General features: G+C 44.2%; 1 protein-coding gene across 3 annotated transcripts in view; it reads right to left on the bottom strand.

The window, feature by feature from the left end:
- TRIM37 (tripartite motif containing 37) overlaps nucleotides 1–21,409 on the bottom strand; it is a 63,452-nt gene that overhangs the window by 6,554 nt on the left and 35,489 nt on the right. For 2 of the 3 annotated variants that reach the window (XM_038758763.1, XM_038758761.1), the window contains exons 17-23: nucleotides 21,017–21,111; nucleotides 17,161–17,367; nucleotides 15,119–15,424; nucleotides 11,677–11,808; nucleotides 10,680–10,869; nucleotides 9,394–9,512; nucleotides 339–488 (exon numbers count right to left, since the gene is read on the bottom strand). In XM_038758763.1, coding sequence (XP_038614691.1) covers nucleotides 339–488; nucleotides 9,394–9,512; nucleotides 10,680–10,869; nucleotides 11,677–11,808; nucleotides 15,119–15,424; nucleotides 17,161–17,367; nucleotides 21,017–21,111 — 1,199 coding nt within the window. The remainder of the gene's footprint in view (nucleotides 1–338; nucleotides 489–9,393; nucleotides 9,513–10,679; nucleotides 10,870–11,676; nucleotides 11,809–15,118; nucleotides 15,425–17,160; nucleotides 17,368–21,016; nucleotides 21,112–21,409) is intronic. The other variant, XM_038758762.1, reaches the window with a different exon arrangement.

Genomic DNA, 21,409 nt, shown 5'->3' with positions numbered 1-21,409 from the left:
CACCCTCTGTTTGTTCCCTACAGTTCAACCTAGAAGACTCAGGTGGTGGGGATTCTAAACCTCAGCAGGAAACAGTTTCAGCTACAGCTATCTCATTACTGTACTAGGTGATCTTGGCTTTGAAAAAGACACCTCACCAGGCCAAAAGTCTCTGCTCAGAAAAGATACATTTGAAACCCGTTTTGCAAGTTCAGGTCAGGTACGTGATGCTGAGGGACTTCAGCTCAGAGGCTCAAAGGTCTTCACCCACAGGAACAGGTGCCACATGGGAGAAACACTGAGAAATATCCACACAACAGTTAGTCACACTGAGCCAAGGAATAGTATCTCTGCTCTACCTTCTCCTGGGGGTTGTCCTGTAAAAGAGTCGTTGAATCCATCACAAGTAGTGTTCTCCTCCTGCTCTTCGTTTTCGGTATCACACTCAACGTCACTGTCGCTGCTCAGCCCCGGGAGGAGGTGAAGGCCGTGCTTCTGACCAAGGGCTGCTGAAAGAAAAGGGGAAGGAAAGCAAATGAAAAGAAATCCCCACAGCTGACAATGGCTTCTGGTCTAGTCACCAGTTTTGTTTTTTTTTTAAATAAATAAAAAAATCTACCACTAGAAAAGCAAATAGGATGATATTCTTGGAGCTGGCTGGTAAGTGCCGAGAGCTGCGGATCAGTCCGTGGGACTTCAAACCCGTTCTCAGTTTGGCCCGGGGGCTGGGGAAAGATTGGGAGCTCTGAACGCCAGACTGGTCACTCGGCCGTGGCCACAACCCACTCTCTGAAGGAGCCAGGGAGGGACGGGGCTAATGGTGACACGGCCTGGAGTTCCTAGGAGAACTGATGGCTCTGGGGTTTGGGGGAGGCGGGGGGACTGTCCAATTAAGTGGGTCATAAGCCACCTCCTTTGTTTGGAGAACTCTTAGAATGCCAGGGAGGCACCGAGGAACTGCCTGTTGAATGGTGGGGCGAGGGAGAAACTGCCTAGCTGCTTTATTTAACATTGTTATTTTGAATCATGGTCGGCTGCTGTTTGTAATTGCTTCTGTCTAACCACCCACCCAACTGTGGGAGTCCTTTTGTTGGTCAGGGACCCTGTCTGATCTAATTACCTTGTATTTACCACAACGCTTGGCCCGTAGCATGTCCTTAATAAATACTACTTTTTATTGGTATCTGTTAAGGACTTACTATGTGCCAAGTACTAACTGCTGGGGTAGATACAAGCTTTTGGGGTTGGACACAGTTTCTGTCCCACATGTGGCTCAGAGTCTTAGTCCATTTTACAGATGAGAAAACTGAGGCCCAGACGTGAAGCGATTTGCCCAACGTTCCACAGCGGCCAAGTGGCAGAGCCAGGATTAGAACGCAGGTCACTGCTATCACTGACTTGACACCCAATCCAACTGTTTTGGCCCAATAAGCCACTCTTCCTTGAACTTAGAGGTTGGGCCGTTCCAAAGAAAAATCTGATCAGGTTTGGGACAGACACAGCCCTCTTTCTTCTCTCCCTGTTTCATCCATTCATTCATTCAATCCTATTTATTGAGTGCTTACTGAGTATTACGCGCTTGGGAAAGTCCAATACCGTATTCTGACCGTTCCTTTTAGAGTCCCCAAAGTCCCGGAAAGTAGGAAATCACAAATGGGCTTGTCCTCATGAATAGGCTGAACGTGGGTGAGGCTAAAAGTAGGGTCTTAATCAGATACTTTCGTAATTAGCCATCCAAGGTCCAAGGGCTCAGTGTGGCAGGACCCAGGCTGCTGCTCTCCAAGAAGGAATTCCATTAAATGTGCTGAATCCCATTAACAATGCAGCTCCTCGGCACACGATAAAAGTTACTCTCCCAGGACCAGCGGGTCAGTGGGTCTCTCCGAGGACCGATTTCAGAAAGTGCTCTCTCTAGGTGGCTCAACTAGCTTACTTCCACCAAAACGACAGCTCCCTTTCAAAAGCCAGACTTGTCCGAAGTGGCGATTGTTGGCCGCAATCGGCTCGGGAGCCAAAGGACAGGAGGAGGAAGGATTCCTCCGCCCGCTGAAATCCTCCTGCTCCATCACCTCCCCAGACGGGCCAGGACTTCTCACTGGCCCTTCTCCTTCGTTCTGCTGCCAGGAAAGGAATGAGGTGGCAGCCTACCAAGAGAAGCACTCTGAGCTTCACTGGCCCTAATTGAAATGGTCCGTGTGGCTTCGGCCAGAGCTCCACTGGAGCTGATGATCTCTCCATTTTGCGTCCGAACGGGAGGCGGAGTTAGCCAGCACTAGTAGGTCTGCGGCTCAGTTATTGGAAAATGAGGCTTTACAGCTTAGGCAATTAAATGAGAAACAGAACAGCAGCTTCTTTCTTCTGCCCAAGTTGGGCTAAAAAACCATGGAGCCTAGAGCCTCACTGTTGCCCATTTCCAAGTTGATGGCACCCGTTTGTGGTTTTAAGGCAGCCCAGAAGTTCCAGAATGCTCAGTTAGTGCAATTTAAAGATGCCCCCTTGTTCAGCATAGGGCTTCTGCTTCCCGCAAAAGACACCCCAAAATCATAACTAATTTTCCTAGACCCATTTCAAGGAAAGGTACTTGGACACAATAATCACATACCAAATTATCTGATCTGACGGACAGCAAAGCCGCAATTAATCAATCAATCAATCGTATTTATTGAGCGCTTACTATGTGCAGAGCACTGTACTAAGCGCTTGGGAAGTACAAATTGGCATCACATAGAGACAGTCCCTACCCAACAGTGGGCTCACAGTCTAAGAATAAGAATAATTAAGAATAAAGGTGAGGTGGTAGGGTCTAGTGGAAAAAGCCCAGGCCCGGGAGTCAGGAGATCTGGGTTCTAAGCCCAGCTCTGCCCCTGGAATCCTCTGTGACACTGAGCACAATACTTAGGCTCTCTGGGTCTCAGTTTACATAGAAGTTAAATGAGGATAACCACCTGCCTCTCCAGACCTCTTAGATTTTGAGTCCCGTGAGGGAAAGGAACTGTGATCTATATAGCTATCCCAGCAGCCTAGCACAGCGTTTGGCACGGTAGGTACCACTATTAACCATAAGAAGTCCTGAATAACTAATAAAAGGTTCAAATAGTATAGAGTATTTGAAAAATTCAATTCACTGCAGTGTTGCGTGTCTCCTGATACATTTCAAATCCTTCACTCTTGACTCCTCTAGGTGTTTTCTCTGCCTTTTTAAAATCTGCCTGTAGTGGATGTGGGAAGGGCCCTTGCCCTTCAGTTATTCTCCATGCAGTCACTTGCTGCCCATTGGTTTACTCACCCAAATGTAGAGGAAAGACCAAAACCCACCTTTCTTTGGCGAGAAGGGAAAGAAAGTAAGCAGGTGGTAAGTAGCCACTTCTAAAGAATAATGTTCTGAATAGGGGCTTGCGGTATTCTGCTCAAAGACACTTGTTTTTCCCAAACTCTGTGACAGTGAACACCTACTCAATCGACCAGGAAGCTTTGTCAATGTTGGAAAGTTTCCTAGGAAATGGCTCCAGTAGATAATGAATGGAGGCCCATGATGGACATTAAATTCCACTTTTATCTCCCAAACAACAGGCTGAAGGAAGCACCATGGCTCATTTTTTTTTTTTTGGGGGGGGGGGGGCGGCGGGGGAAGGACAATGAGGTAGGGCATGACTCTATTTCTTTCTATCATCAATATAGCTTCCCTAGTGCATTCTCCTCACTCATCCCTGTGCTGGCCTAATCCAGGAAACCAAAACAAATTATTGCAAATCCAAGAAATTCAGATGCCAAAGCCAAGCAGTCATATATTATCCCCCAAACCTGTCATTAGCAAAAACCCTACCCCATCACCTTCTCCCTGCCCCGCCCCGATCCATACATCTCCCCACCCAGAGACTCCAATACTCCTACTCAATTTATAACTAAATCCTTCCCAATTGGGAGGCAGCGTGGCTTAGTGCAAACAGCATGAGATGGAGTCACAGCTTTGCCACTGTTTTGCTATGTGACCGTGGGCCACTCGGTTAACTTCTCTCAGTCTCTATTTCCTCATCTGTAAAACAGGAGTCTGCTCTCAGTAAATACATCAACAGATTTATTGGGAGCTCACCGCATGCAAGCACTGTACTGAGTGTTTGGGAGAGCCCAATGGAGTTTAAAGACATAAACTCTGCCCTCAAAGAGCTTACAATCCAATAGGGGAGCTAGACCCAAAAGAAATTATAGACAGGAGAACAGATAGAACAGTGCTTGACACATAGTAAGCTCCTAACGAATACCTCTGTCATCATTGTAGGACGAAGAGAATGAAAAGGTGGACATGGGAATAAATAAGTGTTTAAATAACAGAGTGAGTCCATATATGCAAAAGTGTTATGGATAGTTGAGAGTGTCTAAGGGCAGAAGTGAGCAAAAATACTGAGGTGGTAATTGGGAGAACAAAAGTTTATCAGGAAATATCTCCTGATGGAGGTGGGACTTCAAAAGGGCTTTGAAAACGTGGACAGCTGGGAATGTCAGGCAGGAGGAAGGGCAGGAGCAAGTGATCTGAGGGGGAAGAAATGAAAATAAGGCCCAGGGAATAGACTGACTTATGGGGAACACAGAGTGAAAATTGGGATGTCTTGGGAGAAGAGAGTAGATAAAAGGGAGGGAGATGATGAAGAGCTTTTGATACAGGTTTCTATTGGATGCAGAGAGGAATGATAAACCTTTGAAGACTGAAGAGTGGGGAGATGAGGCGTCCTACAACACTGAAGGAAAATGACACATATAGCAAGTTAAATGAGTATGGTTTGGGGAAGGAAGACACTTGAAAATGAAAGACCACCAGTGAGGAGGCTGACCATAGCAGACTAAAATCCAGATAAGGCAATATGATGGTTGCTTGGAAGGAGTGGATCTGGGAAATACCCTGGAAGAAAAACCCAAAAGACGTAGCGACAGACCAATGGGAGAGTTGAGAAAGGGCAAGGAGTAAAGGAGAACACCACATTTGAGGGCTTTGCAAGATGGTGATGGTGGTGGCATTGTCAGTAGGGATGGAAATGTTCCAATGGCTATGAGAGGGATGATGAGGAGTTCGGTTTTAGACATGCTGAACCCAAGGGGCCAACGGGACATTCACGTGGGGATGTCCTGGAGGCAAAAGGAAATGCAACAGTACAGAGGAGAGAGGCGGGGTAGAACAGGGAAGCCCTCTGCAGAGACGAGGTAACTGAAGCTATGGAATTGGATGAGCTCCTCAAGACAGCGAAATAAGAACAGGAGGGGGCCCAGCCAAGAGGTGAGAGGCAGAAGAGGAGCCAGCAAAAGGAACGGAGGAGCAGTCACCAAGGTAGAGAACCAGGAGGCAACTCTGTTGATAAATCCAAGATGGACAGCATTTCCAGGAGACTGGAGTGACCCAGGTGTCAGAGCTAGCCATCAATAGGTCAAATATGATCGGATAATAGTGGTTGTTGGACTTGGCTATGAGAAGGGAATTGGTAAGCTTGGAGGGGGCAGTCTCGGTGGAGGTCTGATTGAAGTGGGCCAAGAAGGGAGATGGAGGAGAGGAAGAGGAAGCAGGAGGTATATACAACCCTTTAAAGGAATTTGGACAGGGACAGGAACAGAGAGTGCTGAAAGGTGCAGTGGGATCCAGGAGATTTTTTCATTGTGGAGGAGACTTGAGCATGCTTGAAAACAGAGGGGGACTGAAACCGGTGCTAGATAATAATAATAATGATGGCATTTATTAAGCGCTTACTATGTGCAAAGCACTGTTCTAAGTGCTGGGGAGGTTACAAGGTGATCAGGTTGTCCCATGGGGGGCTCACAGTCTTAATTCCCATTTTACAGATGAGGTAACTGAGGCACAGAGAAGTTACGTGATTTGTCCAAAGTCACACAGCTGACAACTGGCGGAGCTGGGATTTGAACCCCTGACCTCTGACTCCAAAGCCCATGCTCTTTCCACTGAGCCACGCTGCTTCTCTAATTCCCTAATCTCTAATAGAGCTGATTATCTTGTATCTACCCCAGTGCTGGCACTTAAGACCTTAAACACCACAAGTAGCTCATGAAACTGATGGTTCCTGAAGGCAAGAACTGTAACTGTTTACTCCTTTAACATGCTCCCCAGGGGCTCTGAACCCAATAGGCCATCAGTAAAAACTGTTAAGACCCTCATAACAGAGACGTCCACAACAGTGTAGACTGTGAGAAGATAAGAAATGGCTGGTGAAATCCCGGGGTGGATGGTGAAGGGTGTGACCAAGCAGTGGTGAGGGATGAGTAAAGGACAGTGACAAACCCTCTGAGGAAACCAGCAAGGACACATAGCTGCCCCTGCCGCTTTCCGCTGCCCGGCCAAATCCTTCAGGCTCCATACCAGGATTTCGGCTCAGCCAACTGTAAAAACGTGGCTGTCATTTATGTTTTGCCTCCTACTGATTAAGTAGGGTTGCTTGGGTCCCCCTCCCCTGTATTGATATCTCTGCAGTTCAATATTTCCGTCTCTGTCATATGAGTATCAGGGAGACTGGGTGGGGGAGAAAGGGAAGAGAAGGAGACAGAAGGAAGAGAACGGGAGAAAAAAAAAAAACCAAACCAAAACCCGACATCACTAGCATAGTCTCCTCAGTTGAACCCGGTACCTGCACCCAGATGGACGCTCTGTAAATATCACTGACTGATTTGTGAAAAATTACTGTCATTTCATAGTAATGCCTAAATCTAGGAAAAGCCTGCATTAATGCTGTTCATCTCCCCCTCCCTCCCCCAACATAATTTTCAGTCATCTTTGCACTGTCTGCCTCCTTTCAGGTACTTAGGATCCAAATATCACTCCGTATCGCTTAATTACATGATTTACATTCATGAGTGAGAAGGTGAGACAATTAGCCGCTGCAACCCACGAAATACAGTTAACAACGACAGCTTCGACAAACACGTGGCTAAGTGAAACGGTTAAATCACTGCAGCTTTCATTTTTGTACGGAAATTAACCATATTTTTTGCCTGATGTTTCAACAATGGAAGTTTGGCTTTAAGAAACATTTTCCGATTAATCCTTTCTACCGTAACGGTGGGGAAACTGCAGAAACTCATCATGTTGTAATGACTCAGAATGAAGACATTTTTAGTGTTCTGCTACTGAAAGACCTTCTGTAAATGCCAACACCTCCACAACATCGCACACTGCGGAGGGAGATGGATGCTGGCACCTTAATATAAGCTTTGAGCTACAATACATCAGTCACTGAAATTCAAATGAGTGTAGGGGAGGGAGACAGCAGACTTTCACCAAGAAATGAATTTTTTTCCTACACCGAATAAATAAGAAAGTAAACATTACTTTTCTCTAACCCATAGCGGGCCAGAAGGGGAAGAGAGGGAGTCATGCAGACAACTTCTGTTAAGACATCTAATTCTTTGGATGTTAAGATGTGTGGGTTCATTACAGACGCAGACTCATGGGCAAGGATTGCTTTTTGAATGCTGAAATCTCTGCTGACAAGTTTGGGGTGCTGAGAGATGACAGCAGAGTGGCGGCTCTCTAAGTGGAAGCTATACTGGTAACTTCTTAGAGAGATCAGGAACCATGTCTTTTATTGCTATATTGTGATCTCCCAAATACTCAGAACAGTGTTCTGCACACAATAGGTACTCCATAAATATTTCAGGGGGGTGGAGGGCAGAACTGAATAGGAAGAGGAAAGAGGGTAGTGGCATGTCGGCTCACTGCACCTCTGAGACTTTCACCTCCAGGAGGTAAGGTTCCTCTTCAATCCTCCACCCTTTCTGGGGGCCTTGTGCTATTTTGGGGCTGTTATCGCAGGCTTGCATTCTAAGAATGGGGCATTGCAGAAAATGGCTGCAAGCAGAGGTGGACTTTGGGGCCTCTTTTCTAGCTAAAGTAGCCCTCCAAAAAAACCCTTGATAGGGTGGGGGGGAGGGGACAAGACACGTGAAGCACACTTGAAGTCTAGAAGTCCCTTCTAGACTGTGAGCCCACTGTTGGGTAGGGACCGTCTCTGGGCATGTTACTCCCCTCCTCAAAAATCTCCAGTGGCTCCCAATCAACCTACGCATCAGGCAAAAACTCCTCACTCTCGGCTTCAAGGCTGTCCATCCCCTCGCCCCCTCCTACCTCACCTCCCTTCTCTCCTTCTCCAGCCCACCCCGCACCCTCCGCTCCGCCGCCGCTGATCTCCTCACCGTACCTCGCTCTCGCCTGTCCCACCATCGACCCCCGGCCCATGTCATCCCCCGGGCCTGGAATGCCCTCCCTCTGCCCATCCGCCAAGCTAGCTCTCTTCCTCCCTTCAAAGCCCTACTGAGAGCTCATCTCCTCCAGGAGGCCTTCCCAGACTGAGCCCCCTCCTTCCTCTCCCCCTTCCCATCCCCCCCGCCTTACCTCCTTCCCCTCCCCACAGCACCTGTATATGTTTATACATATTTATTACTTTATTTTACTTGTACATATTTATTCTATTTATTTTATTTTGTTAATATGTTTTGTTTTGTTCTCTGTCTCCCCCTTCTAGACTGTGAGCCCGCTGTTGGGTAGGGACCGTCTCTATATGTTGCCGACTTGTACTTCCCAAGCGCCTAGTACAGTGCTCTGCACACAGTAAGCACTCAATAAATACGGTTGAATGAATGAATGAGTTGTCAGTAGGGATAGGAAAGTTAGGTGGAATACTGACTGTGAGAGGGAAGATGAGGAGTTCGGTTTCAGACACGCTGAGCCGAAGGGACCAAAGGACATCCAGGTGGAGATGTCCTGGAGGCAAGAGGAAATGTGATGGTGTAGAAGGGGAGGGGTAGAACGGGGAGTCCTCCGCAGATACGTGGTAACTGAAGCTAGGGAATCGCATGAGCTCCCCAAGAGAGTTCTATAAGAAGAGAAGGGGACGCAGCAAAAAGCAACTGAGGAGCAGCCACAGAGGGAGGAGAGCCAGGGGGCAACTTTGTCGGTAAAATAATAATAACAATAATTACTGTATTTAAGCGCTTACTCTGTGCCAAGTAAAACCAAAATGGATAGCATCTCCAGAAGAAGGATGATGTGGCCCAAGGAGTCAATGTTGGCCAACAACAGGTCAAATAAGATTGGGATAGTAGTGATTGTTGGATTTGCCTACGAGAAGGTCACTGGAAGCTCAAAATATAACAAGTCATACACCACACTGTATAAAGTTAAAGGAAAAGTGTTTGTGTCAGAACCATATAACAAGTCACCTCCCTGAGCAACACATCCTTCGTTAGGTAATAAACGCTCTAGTTAGCTGGTCATTCTGCATGATGTTTCAGCAAGACAAATATGAAATTCAATCTCACTCAAGAATGTCATGCTCAGATGGCATAAGCCTTTAAATAGTGAGATAGTTGGCGCCCTGATAATACTGTTGCTTTCCCCCCAAATTTGGGTTTCAATTTCTTTACCTTCCTCGGGTCCAGCCGATGCCCCTTCAGGGAGGCTAGTTTGCAACTCTCCGGTTTCAGTGTTATTCTCCAATTCAGTCGCCTGTACTCCTTCCGTGCAACATCCTTTTAAATCAGGCCTAGAAAATAGGATGAGGAGATAAACTTGAAGTATACACAACACTCATCACAGTCAGCAGTGCTCCTCCCTCACAATCAGAGCAACACACATATAATTAGAGAATTGAGATTCAATTCAGTATGACACATGGATCTTTAGCTCGATTCCTGCATATTTAAACAGTCAGCGTTAAAGGGCAAAATTCTTCAATCACAAGAAGTAAACAATTAGCCATTCATCATGGCTGTAGTAAATATTGAACCTTATATGAAAAGAGGAATGTCATCTTTGAGGTGTGCTAGCATCTCTAGGTACAGAGATCTGTTCAAGGACACAAAGAAAAGCCGATCGCTTTTAGCAGCCTGAATAAATCAGCAGCTGGATATTAGTGAAACATCCAACAGACCCACACACAATTCATTATCTCATTAAACTGTCTGAAAGCTTAGAAAGGTAAAATTACTGTTGCTGGGATTCCAACTTGTGATTCCTAGGAGATGGATAAAGGAGTTAGAGGCCCATCATAAATATACACATCTAAGAAATTCCAAATGTTGTGAAGGTTCCATGAAAACCAAAGGACCACAGGAAGCTGGAGCGGAATGGGAGAGATAAAAATGGTGAAAGGAAGAGTTGCCTACAACTAGAAGCTTATCCTCCTACAACACAAATCAATGTAAAATCCCCTAAGATGGAATGACACAACATTAATGTCCTTTAAAAGGAGCGAATTGGGCAGGAAAAAGCTGGCTGACAGCTCCGGAGGCAGAGTTCCCATTAGCAGCTACTGCCTTGTCAGCTTAGACAACCAAGATCCTATCTCGTCCTAAAATGGTTCATCTTTCACTCGGAAAGAGAAGCACAATGGAGAAAGAGTCAGACCTGGATATACAGAGGGGGAAAATGTTGTTACAAAGATCAACCAAGCAATCGTATCAATTGAGCGCTTACTTGTGGGCTGAGCACTGCACTAAGTGCTTGTGAGAATACAATATAACAGAGTTGGTAGACAGGCTGAGATGGTTGTTAATATAAAGAAGTTATGGATATGTATGGAAAGTGTTTCAAATCATTTACGTTAAAAACACGGTGGTGAGTTTTTCCTGGCTTTTGGCCAGCAATGATGAGGGCATTTTAGGGGGGTTTGCAATTTTATTCGTTTCACACACAAAGGAACTTAACTTACCCCCAAGCGATCATCTTCCTAGTCTTCTCTATGGTGGGTAAACCATTTAAGCCTGCCACGCCAAGAACATCTGGATCCGATACTTCGCACTGCCTTTCTTCGGGCTTGGGCAGTATGTCACAGGCAGCACCATGAGTCAAGGCCCGCGGAGGGCTGTGCCGACTGCCAGACTGAGAGTTTCCTGGGCAGCCTGAAGAAACACCAGAGGGACATTCCTAGTAAAACACATTCTGCATCTCCAAGAAATAACCGATACTGAAACCAACTTTGGATGCACAAACTTGATTCCATCTCTGGGATCTTTTCCCATCAATATATTCCCTATGGCTCTGTTTCCTATAGGTGTCCATGTTCCTGAGTCCACACGGGTCTCTGTGCATAGGTCGAGCTTAAGTCTTAAGCAGCGGCCTGCTTGTGATTGCTGTTTCTTTCTCTGACTGCCTCTTTTAAAGTGAACAAGAAGCAGGAAGTGTTCTCTCCACTGTCCCTTTTTGCATTTCTTGTTCTGCACACCAAGAACAATGGAGTTATCTAGGCTTTTAACTAACCATAATGTAGGAGACATAGCCCTTTCTACTGGAAATCAAATCTTGAATTCCTTTGGGGAGCTATGAGCAAATGAAAGGATGTAGGCAATTGGAAACTTGCAGTCAAACTGACAACCTACTACTTCTTTTTAAGCAAATCCCCATGTTCCTGAAGAAATGAGAGTAGCAATCTGAGTTTGGCTGAAATCTCACTTTTTGCAAAGTTCTACAAACGAAGTGGTTCGAGGTAATGGAAGTTCTAAAAGAGAAACAAATTATCTCTACTTTCTAAAGAGGTTGTACTAACACACTACTGTCAAGACATTTATGGGGAAAAAATGGAATACATTTTTAAAAGTTGCAATTTAATACTTTTCTTTTGTGCCCTCAAACACTGACTCTAAAAATAAACTGACCCCCAAAAGACTTCTGTCCACCAAAGGAAATTGAACTTAGAGTCTCAAGTTTACCTTCTGATAAAGTTTGGCAATCTCCCTTTGAGCGATGATTACTTTCCCCACAGTCCACTGCTCTTCGTAAGGACAGGCTGCCAGCTGTACCAGAACGAGTTGGTTTAGGTGAATTACTTTTCTTATTTACAGCTGCAAAGACATTTTTAAACACTCTTTAGCCTTCAGCAAGATGACACAAACCTAAACTGAACAGACATTCAAAGTTTGTCTCCCCAGCAGGATTGAATGAACTTTATGAATTCAGCAAGGGATCCTCCAGAACCCTCTTGGTTCCCTTAGATCACCTCCAGTTTCTAGCCTCTATTGGATATCAAGGGGAAACCCATGTAAAAATAAGGAGATGGGACTTTGAGGGGAAATAAAACACCAAAAATCAGATCCAATTGTTTGACTGGATAAGGATTATGGAGGACATTTTTCCGCAACGGCAAAATGAGGGTTGGGTAATTAGGGCATTTGCCCAAGTCCCAGACACTGAGGCTTCCCAAGAAAATCCAAAGCCAATGCTCTTTTTAAAAAGTTAAGCACCCCACTTCTTCTTCTGAACACAACTCTACTGTCTTTAAAGTGGACCAGAAATGTCAAATGTTAAGGAAGGAACAAGATTTCAGTTCTAGCTAAACTCTCTGGGTTTCCTTTACCATGAATTAAATTTGGAACTTGAGTTGGGATTCCTTATCTCTGTCGAAACACAGCAAAGTCATCCTGAATAGGAAACCTTTAGGGGTGATTTATGAGAAATGGGATCTCTCAGGTATAGGCAGAACAATACAGTAGTAATATGCTCCCTGAAAGACTTTTTCCTAAAAATCCCTTGAGCAGCAGTATGGTCTAGTGGAAAGACCAAGTTCCTGGGAGTCAGAGAATCTCTTTACTGTGTGACCTTGGGCTTGTAACTTCACTTCTCACTGCATCAGTAACCTCATCTGTAAAACGGGGATTAAAACCTTCTCCCTCCAATTTAGACTGTGAGCCCCATGTAGGACAGGGACTATATCCAACCTAATGAAGTGTACCTACCCCACTGCTTAGATTAGTACTTGAAACATGGTAGACACTTAAATGCCATTAAAAAAACACCTTAAATTTTTCATGAACGGCTATATCGTGGGGTATGTTTTTCCAGTCTAATATATAAAAAATTGAAACCCACTGTAAGACCTTTGAAAAATATGAAATTCCCTTACATGCAATCTTCTGTACCGTTAAAACAGTGCTTTGCACATAGTAAGCGCTTAATAAATGCCATCATTATTATTATTAAACACCCTAAGCTGCTATTTATTCTCTAGTAAATTCAAAGCATAACAATACAGCCAACTAAATAAGGAGCTGCAATACAATACGACTGCAATACAATTATTAGTCTTTGTAGGAGGCTGTAGAACTAGAAGCAGTTTTTCAACTTTAGTGACAAATGCATCCAGTTTAGGTTAAACAGCCATCTTTTCTTTATAAAGCACCTTGTAGTAAGCTACGTCCTTCTGAACACTTCTCCACCTTGGAATCCTCCTCTGAAGGTCTTCGATCATTTTTTAACACTTCACCTGCTTTCCTGAAAATCGACGCAAGGCTCTTTAATCTAAAAATCTTAGCCGAAAGTAAAACTAAGACTCTCGTCCTAGCAGCAGCCATGACGAGTTCCCGCTCTGCCTAGGGGGAGTGGGGATTTCTTTACTTCTAAAAGCAGACCCAAAGGGGTGAGGTACGAGGGCACAAATCTGTAAAGGATTTAGCAGGCTTTTTTCCACACCATGATTCTCTACTGCTTTTGGAGAGAAAAGATAATCTGCCGTTCAACTTGGGTTCGGGGAAGGCAGCGCCTGCACAAGGTTTCTCCATTTCATTCTACTTTTTACTTTTTTTTACAGCTTGTACTTCCCAAGCGCTTAGTACAGTGCTCTGCACACAGTAAGCACTCAATAAATACGACTGATTGATTGACTCTAAAGCAGCCAAAACTGGGAGGAAGTAGAAGGGCCGAGGTTTTTAGCCAGACATTGCGGACTTTCCTATCATGCCATGATTCTCTGCTGCTTTCAGAGAAAGAAGAGAACCCAGCTTTCAGGTTGTGTTCGGGAAAGGCCAGAAATGGAAATTCTCTATATTGACTGGACTTAGTGTGTCAGGAGGGGCTTACAGATCCTCGGCTATATGAGCAATTAGTGCATGACGGAACTCCAGACTTCATTCACCGTGGTTACTTGGAACTGGGGTGTATGCCTGGACTGAATCTGAAGTGCTAAAAATGCTAAATCTGTACTGCATGCAAGAGCACTACAAACTAGTTATAGAAAATGTGATAATGAAGTTCAAAAACACTTATACATATCAAACTCTAAAGGGAAAAGTTTTGAAGGATTTTTGTGTTTGTGTTCTTTGTGTTAAAACCAACATTTACTCTAATGTCTTGACGGTTTTTAAAAAAAAACACCTCATTTTTTAAAAATGAGCTTCGGATTTTTGGTCCTCATAATACATTTTTATTGAGAAGGAAAACCCAGAACAGATTTGTGCTTTAAAAAAGGCTGCCTGCGTGCACATTCCTAGTGATTTCAGACCTAAAAAAAATTAATTCTTAATTAATTAATGTCTGGCTAAAAACCTCGGCCCTTCTACTTCCTACCCCAAACGAGTTATGTAGAGAAATCAGCCATCATTCACCAAATGTAGACTGTAAGGTCCTTGTGGGCAGGGATCATGCTTCCAACGCCATTGTATTGTACCTTTCCAGGCACAAAGTATAGTGCTTAGCACAACAGTAAGCACTCAATAAATACAACTGATTGATTTATATATATATATATATATATATTAGACATATATATATGTCTAAAATTAAATGCTGACAAAACCTGAGGTGGGACACCTCTGGATGGCTTGAGAATTTCCTCTTCTGAGCTACTTTCAGTTTCCTCTCCCCTCTGCCAGCGTGGGGAGGCTCAGGGCAGTCATCATGGTCTGAGGGAAGGGAAACTTCATTTCCCCAACCTTTTTCCCCATCCCAGTCCACTGGGATCTCTCTAAACCTGTGAGGAACCCCACCCAAGGACCTGGGGTCTAGAGCAGTACCCAAAAGAGCCTCTGGATCAATACAAACTACAAGACTCCGATTTTTCTTTCCTCCTAATAGGCTTTTCAAGGCCCAATTAAACCAATGTTATTGGGTACCATTACTTATTGATAACTAGCTTAAGAATACATAGGAGGTCCATTATTACACCTTTGACGTTTGATGATTAGATTTGAAAAAATATAGCCACTCGGGGGAAAAAAAGGGAAAGCATTATACACCAATGACTAGTTGTACTCTCCCAAGCGCTTAGTACAGTGTTCTGTACAGAGTAAGCGCTCAAGTAAAATTATTATTATTAATAATAATAATGATTGTCAATTACCATATGGGAAATGACACTTTTAAGCTTCCTCTTAAACTTACAGTTCCTCATGTAACCACTTGCAACTGATGATTTTGCCAGGAGTTCCATTCCCAAGTCCTGTAATTTGACACAACTCTCTGTTCCACAGGCAGTCAGAGACATCTGATCCGCAGAAAAAGCGCTTGGCTGCACCTCACAGGATCCGACATTGGAGCTCCTCACTTCTGACAACTGATTTTTGACGTCTGACATCTTGCTTCGAACTTCAGCCATTTGTGTCTTGAGTCTCTTCAGCATCTTCAAATCCGGGGGAACTCGCCACATGGCCTGCCTCCTTTGGTCTTTATCTTTTCGAGAATATGAAGCTTTGGGGCAAAAAGAACAGGCTGTTTTAAAATAGTCATCTTAACCACACAAATCTTGCTGTGTTGAGCCGATTTATGTAAATCACAGCATTAAATGAACTAATGAGGTGCCCAATGCCAAAGACGTTCTTAAATCATCTACTTTAGTAATGACATAAGAGGGCTTATTTTCAAAAACTCCTGCACGTGTTCTGGGAGTGTGCACAAATAACCACCAACTCACTACTCCTATTGGGGAATGGTAGAAGAGTCAGGTAAGAGAGTCAACAGAGAGGAGTTTTGTTGAGGAGAAGTGGAGGGAAAAACAGAGCCAGGGAGACATCGTGAAATCGGGGGGGAAGAGATCTGTTAGTGGAGGGGCAGGAAGGTGGCTATCACCCCAGAAGTACCAGGGAGCCAAACAGCAAATTTGGGTACCACAGCTGGGTCATTTATTGGCTCTCCTGTGTTGGCAGGACCCTGAGGCCTTGTGACTAACTTTAAATTCAGACACAATCACCAAGATGGCTAAATATACACAAATTACATCAATTTAAAAAAATTAAAGCCAAAACAACAAAAGAACCCTCTCCTCCAAATTTGGATTTAGTCATATATGCTTTCCTCACTTTTTCTTTCCCCATTCTCCCTAATCTCTCTCCTTCAGGAATCACATCCCCCAAAACATCACCCTGAGTTTCAGCCCATGTTCAAAATGAAAAGTTAACACCCACGCCAGGGCGTACTTCAAAATTTGGCTCTGGTGGATAGGTGAAGGGAATGGAACATGACGAATAAGGTAAGGGGTTCATCTTAACATGGCTGGGGAGCAATTTTTAAAAAAGGTCATTCTTAAACACCACCAGCTCTGGAAAATACACAATCTCCTTTACAAAACAGCAGCATCCAGGTCTTTTTTTTTTTACATAAACAACCAAAGTGACGATTAAGTCCTACCATCTGTACTTAATTCACCCATATTTAAAAGAAATTATAGCTAATCACTCAAGCTTAAAGGGGACCTTCAAGCCTATAATGTAATGACACTGATTTGACATGGTATATATGAAATTAACATGCAATAAATGGGTAAAGTCAAAGGGTTACTTGACGGTTCCCCACTTCCTGAACTTCCTGGCCATTTCTCTCTGCATCAAAAAGAAACTCCTAGTCAACTGATTCTAGGGTTTCCACCAACTCCTTCCTTTTCACCATTTGGTTCTCTTCTACTACATAACAACTAACCTTTTGCACACCTTACAAAGGTCTATCCCTTGTTCTTCAACTCCTCCAACCCACCCCTCCCTCCTTATTCCCTGCATGGCATTCCACTCCCCTCATAAATGCACCAAACCATATCCCTCCCAACCTTCAGAGCCCTCCTGAAAAACTGGCTCCTCAAGGAGGCATTCCCCAACTAATCCTCCCTCCCTGAGTCAATCATCCCATCAACCACCCTTAAGCCATATTTGTCTATCAAGGTATTAATTCCACTTAGTTATTTTACTTATGTTTTGCTGTTTTCATTTCCTAGTTTCAACTGTATCTCTTTGCTTGCCTCTCTCTGACTGTAACTGCCTCAAGAGCTGGGATTGTGATTTGTGTGCTTTGAAGCATCTAGTACTGTGTTCCAAATGTAACAGGGGCTCAGAGGATGATGATAAACACAAGGAAAAAACATTAAACTATTGCCAATGCTTTATAAGATTAAACAAAGTAAAAGGGAAAAGCATGCTGGGTTAAAAGAAAAAGTTTACCTGTGGCTTGCAAAATGGAAGCAGGTGGTCGGGGTTGTAAGCCCCATATATTTTCCATACTGCTCCGGTCCTTAAAGTCCAATAAGTGAATTAAAATTAAGGGATCTATATCTAGTAGACTGCTGCTAGCTACAGAACTCAAGTTTCCAGTTCGCCTTGAGGATCTGCTGCTTGCATTAGCATAGCCATGGCTAGCATGGCTACCACCTGGAATACAAAAACACACAGTGGAAATAGGGGGCTTATTTTTCAGGTGAAATACTTAGGTTGCGACGTGTCTTTTATTATCATTTAAGCATTATTAAAAAGGCACAGTGCTTTTAAAAACATTTTAGAAGAATGTAAAGTGAAAGAAACCACCACGCTGTTTTTTGAAAACGTATACTAACATAAAAAATACCATACTGCATTTCAATGATCTTCAATTAATTAACTCAGAAAGACCAGCGCATCCTCTGGGAGACTGCTGAACGGTATAGAGGAGGCAACATCGTATTGGGCTTCCTATCAAATTAAAGCACTACAGAGCGGAGGGGCTTGGTGTCCCATGGTTGTGAGACCTAGTCTTTTCCATCTGACTTCTTGAGCAGTTCCATCAGCGTTACTTACAGGCTCTTTTCCGCATCAGTTGGCAAGAAAGGAGGAGAAGGAAAAGTCCTGAAACCAAGTCAGTTATTTTGTTCAACCTAACCCAGCTGCACTTGGTGGGTCATGTGAGGAGAACAGATGACTATAAGATACACAAACAGCTGGCTCCTTGTAAGCAGGGAATATGTTTACCAATTCTGTTATATTGGACTTTCCCAAATGCTTAGTATGGTGCTTTGCCCGCAGTAAGTGCTCAATTAACATGACTGACTGACTGATAAGCTTAGAGTGGGAAATCAAAACAAGAGGAAATGTTTTAGGGAAAAAGTATAAAAAACTGCTCAGGCCATGCTGCATACCAACTGAAAACTGGCAAATCAACTGACACAGATAAATTCACTGGGCAAACTGCCACAAGAAAGAGGTAGTTAGGCTCCACTTGAGCAGAAACTTAGTGGGGCTCATCAAACAGGGAGTCTAGTGTGAAAAAAATACCATTGGGTACAAGCAACAAACATGCCTGCATATGTGCAAGTCCAATGTGGAAGGGACAGTGAGTTCCACAATAGTATTTTCAGCTATACGTGCCACCACAGGTGAATTTCACAGACAGTGACATCTTTTATTTATGAATAACAATAACTCTATGTAGTTTACATTTTGCTAGTACCTTCAATCAATTCATTTATCCATGCTAATAGGGGGGCAGTGGCAAGGGTAACCCAAAATACAACCCTCACATTCTCAATCGCACCTTTGCCCTATTACTGCCCGACCCTGGGGAGAAGGAAATAAGATCTCAGAAGATAGGATGGTGAAGCAGTCATGATATTCAACTTAACTATCAGAGATGGCCTCCCTTTTTTAGTTTAGTGTTTTGTTGGGTTTTTTTTTTTAAAAAAAAAACAACTTTAAGTCTCCTTACCCAAGGGCACCGAGTTAGGGAAAGGGGAACAATGATGGCAACAACTGCCCAACAGAGAAATGTAGGGTTGGAGACATCAGATCTATCCCATCACAACTGCAGCATTGACAAGTGCACTCACGATCAAGTCAGAATTTGTTTTTTAATGGCATTTATTAAGCGCTTACTATGTGCAAAGCACTGTTCTAAGTGCTGGGGAGGATACAAGGTGATGAGGTTGTCCCACATGAGGCTCACAGTCTTCAACCCCATTTGACAGATGAGGGAACTGAGGCCCAGAGAAGTGAAGTGACTTGCCCAAAGTCACAGAGCTGACAAGTGGCGGAGCCGGGATTTGAACCCTAGACCTCTGACTCCAAAGCCCGGGCTCTTTCCACTGAGCCACGAGAATTGAGAAGCAGCATGGCTTACTGGATAGGACACAGGCCTGGGAATCAGAAGGACGTGGGTTCTTATACCGGCCCCACCACTTGTCTTCTGTGTGACCATGGGCAAGTCACTTAATTTCTCTGTACCTCAGTTACCTCGTCGGCAAAAAGGGTGCCAAGACAGACATGGATTGTGTCCAATCTGGTTAGATTGGATCTACCTCAGCGCTTAGTGCAGTGCCTGGCATAAAGTAAGCACTTAATACCATTAAAAAAAGATTTCAAGCCCAGCTCTGCATTGCGCTACATAGGGGTAGAATTTCCCTCTCTTGCTTGTAGGCAACCTTATGGCAGGGGATTCTACTCAGATCCTGGCCATGAGGATGGGCCTGGAAATGAGTGAGAAAGCAAGGGAAGAAGAATGGGTGATTCCCACTGTGACTGCCCACTATCTCCCTCTCGACTCTGACAAAATTTTTCCTGGGACTCAGGATGGGGAGGAGGGGGACAGGGATCTCGCAGCCAACCCCTGTCTGCTGACTCTTCTCTCTTTCCCCAAGCTGGGGCTGAGTCGCTCAAAGAACAACGTGACCTTTTACAGCAAGCCATGCCAGCCGCTGAAGCTTGGGCACAGAACAGACTGTCCTCCCCTGCTCAGGCTGCCTCTTCCCTCAAGCTGTCCTTGCTTAGAGGGCTGAGGTGGGTAGGGGTGGCAGAGCCAAGCCCAGCACAGGCCGGTGGCTGGGGGGCTGGAGCTGAGCTCTAAGCATATGGCCCCCACATCGTTTCCAACCTCCGCCCTCCGATCAGCTGCCCTCCTTCACAGAGAAGAAATGTAAAATAGCCTGCACATATGGGCGCATCTATTTTGGGAATCAGGTGGCAGCCACGTTGGTAGAGATGAGAGGTACGCAACTGCCTTCTGAACTGCAGTGGCTCGAATTATGTGTCTGCGGAAAATGGGTTTCTAGCCTGGAGCCCAGGGTTGCAACCTTTGTGTTCATCTGGCCCTGAGCCCAGCAAGTTCAAATGTATCAGGGTCAGTGCAACAAAAATGGATGTGCTTTCCCCTTGACTTATCACGATGGTCCCTAGTTACCTAGCTGAGCTCCAAAAACAGTCCTGAACTTTTAAGGTCTATAAAATGGCATGAGAAGGAAATTCGGGAATGCAAGAAGCGTAAACAAAAATGAGCTGAAATATACAGTATTAGTGTATTACACCACCCGAGGATGAAGTGAAACAGTTGCTTTTTATTACGCTAATGGGATTTTTGTCCTCAAAATGTGCCAGCCTGGGCGTTCCATATGAAATGCAGTAACTTTCATATGCCACAAACTTCAAGAAGTAGAAATGCTTGATTCAAGAGTTTGATTTTTGCTTGAAGCCTGAAGATTCATAGATTTAATTCCTATCTCCTTATTAGGGCTTTCATTTAGAAGCAGTGCAAGTACGTCTGAAGAAATTCACTAACGTTCCCAGGCTAATATAATACCAAAGGCAACAGTGAGACACTAGCCTTCATTGCCTTTTAGCTAAAAAAAAAATTCCATCTAATTACACGGCTCCAAGGACACACAAACACCCACCATATGTATTTTATTATTCCTTTCCAGACTTCCCTTCCCACAAAACTAATTTGTAGACAGGGAGAGTTTATTAAATGGCTGCTAATTTTTGGCCTGCGAAAACTCTAGGGTACCCAAAGATGAAGGGCTGCAAGGCACAGGCAAAATATGAAAGAAAATACAATAAGCTATTCAGGAAAAGACATGCTAAAACAAGAGCTTGGGATCATCTGCTACTTTTCCTCTCTATAATTAATTTTAATGTTTCTCTCCCCCTCTAGGTTATGCCCTCGTTGAGGACAGGGATTGTGTCTACCCACTCTAACGTAGTGTACCAGCTTAAGCACTTAGTACAGTCCCTGGACACAGTAAGCACTCAAATATCATTGACTGGCTTCCTTGTGTACCTGAAGCTCCAGCAGTAGCAGCTGCAGCCTCTTCCATGAGTTCTCCCTCTTCTAATTCCATGTTACTACTATATTCCACATCATTTTCTCCAGACCTAAGGACACACAAATCAATCAATACTAGACAATAATGCAACTACTGATGAACTTTAAAAAAACAGACTCATTTTTATGGCTTTCTAGCATGAAGTCAGACTTATTTCTAAGCAAAGACATTTAATACAAAAGCTTCCACTTACCCACTAGAAGCATTAAGTTGGGAACAGACCAAAAAGTTCAAAGCATAGTGATCTCTCTGGAAAATACCACTATTCTATGCTACAAAGGAAGAGTAGTAAAAGGACATGTCTGAAAAGGGGATTAAAAAATGATCCCAGTTTGACCACAACCGCC

The sequence above is a fragment of the Tachyglossus aculeatus genome, chromosome 17 (genome assembly GCF_015852505.1).
Source record: "Tachyglossus aculeatus isolate mTacAcu1 chromosome 17, mTacAcu1.pri, whole genome shotgun sequence".
Classification (NCBI taxonomy): domain Eukaryota; kingdom Metazoa; phylum Chordata; class Mammalia; order Monotremata; family Tachyglossidae; genus Tachyglossus; species Tachyglossus aculeatus.
This window is presented reverse-complemented; position numbering and strand designations above follow the sequence as displayed.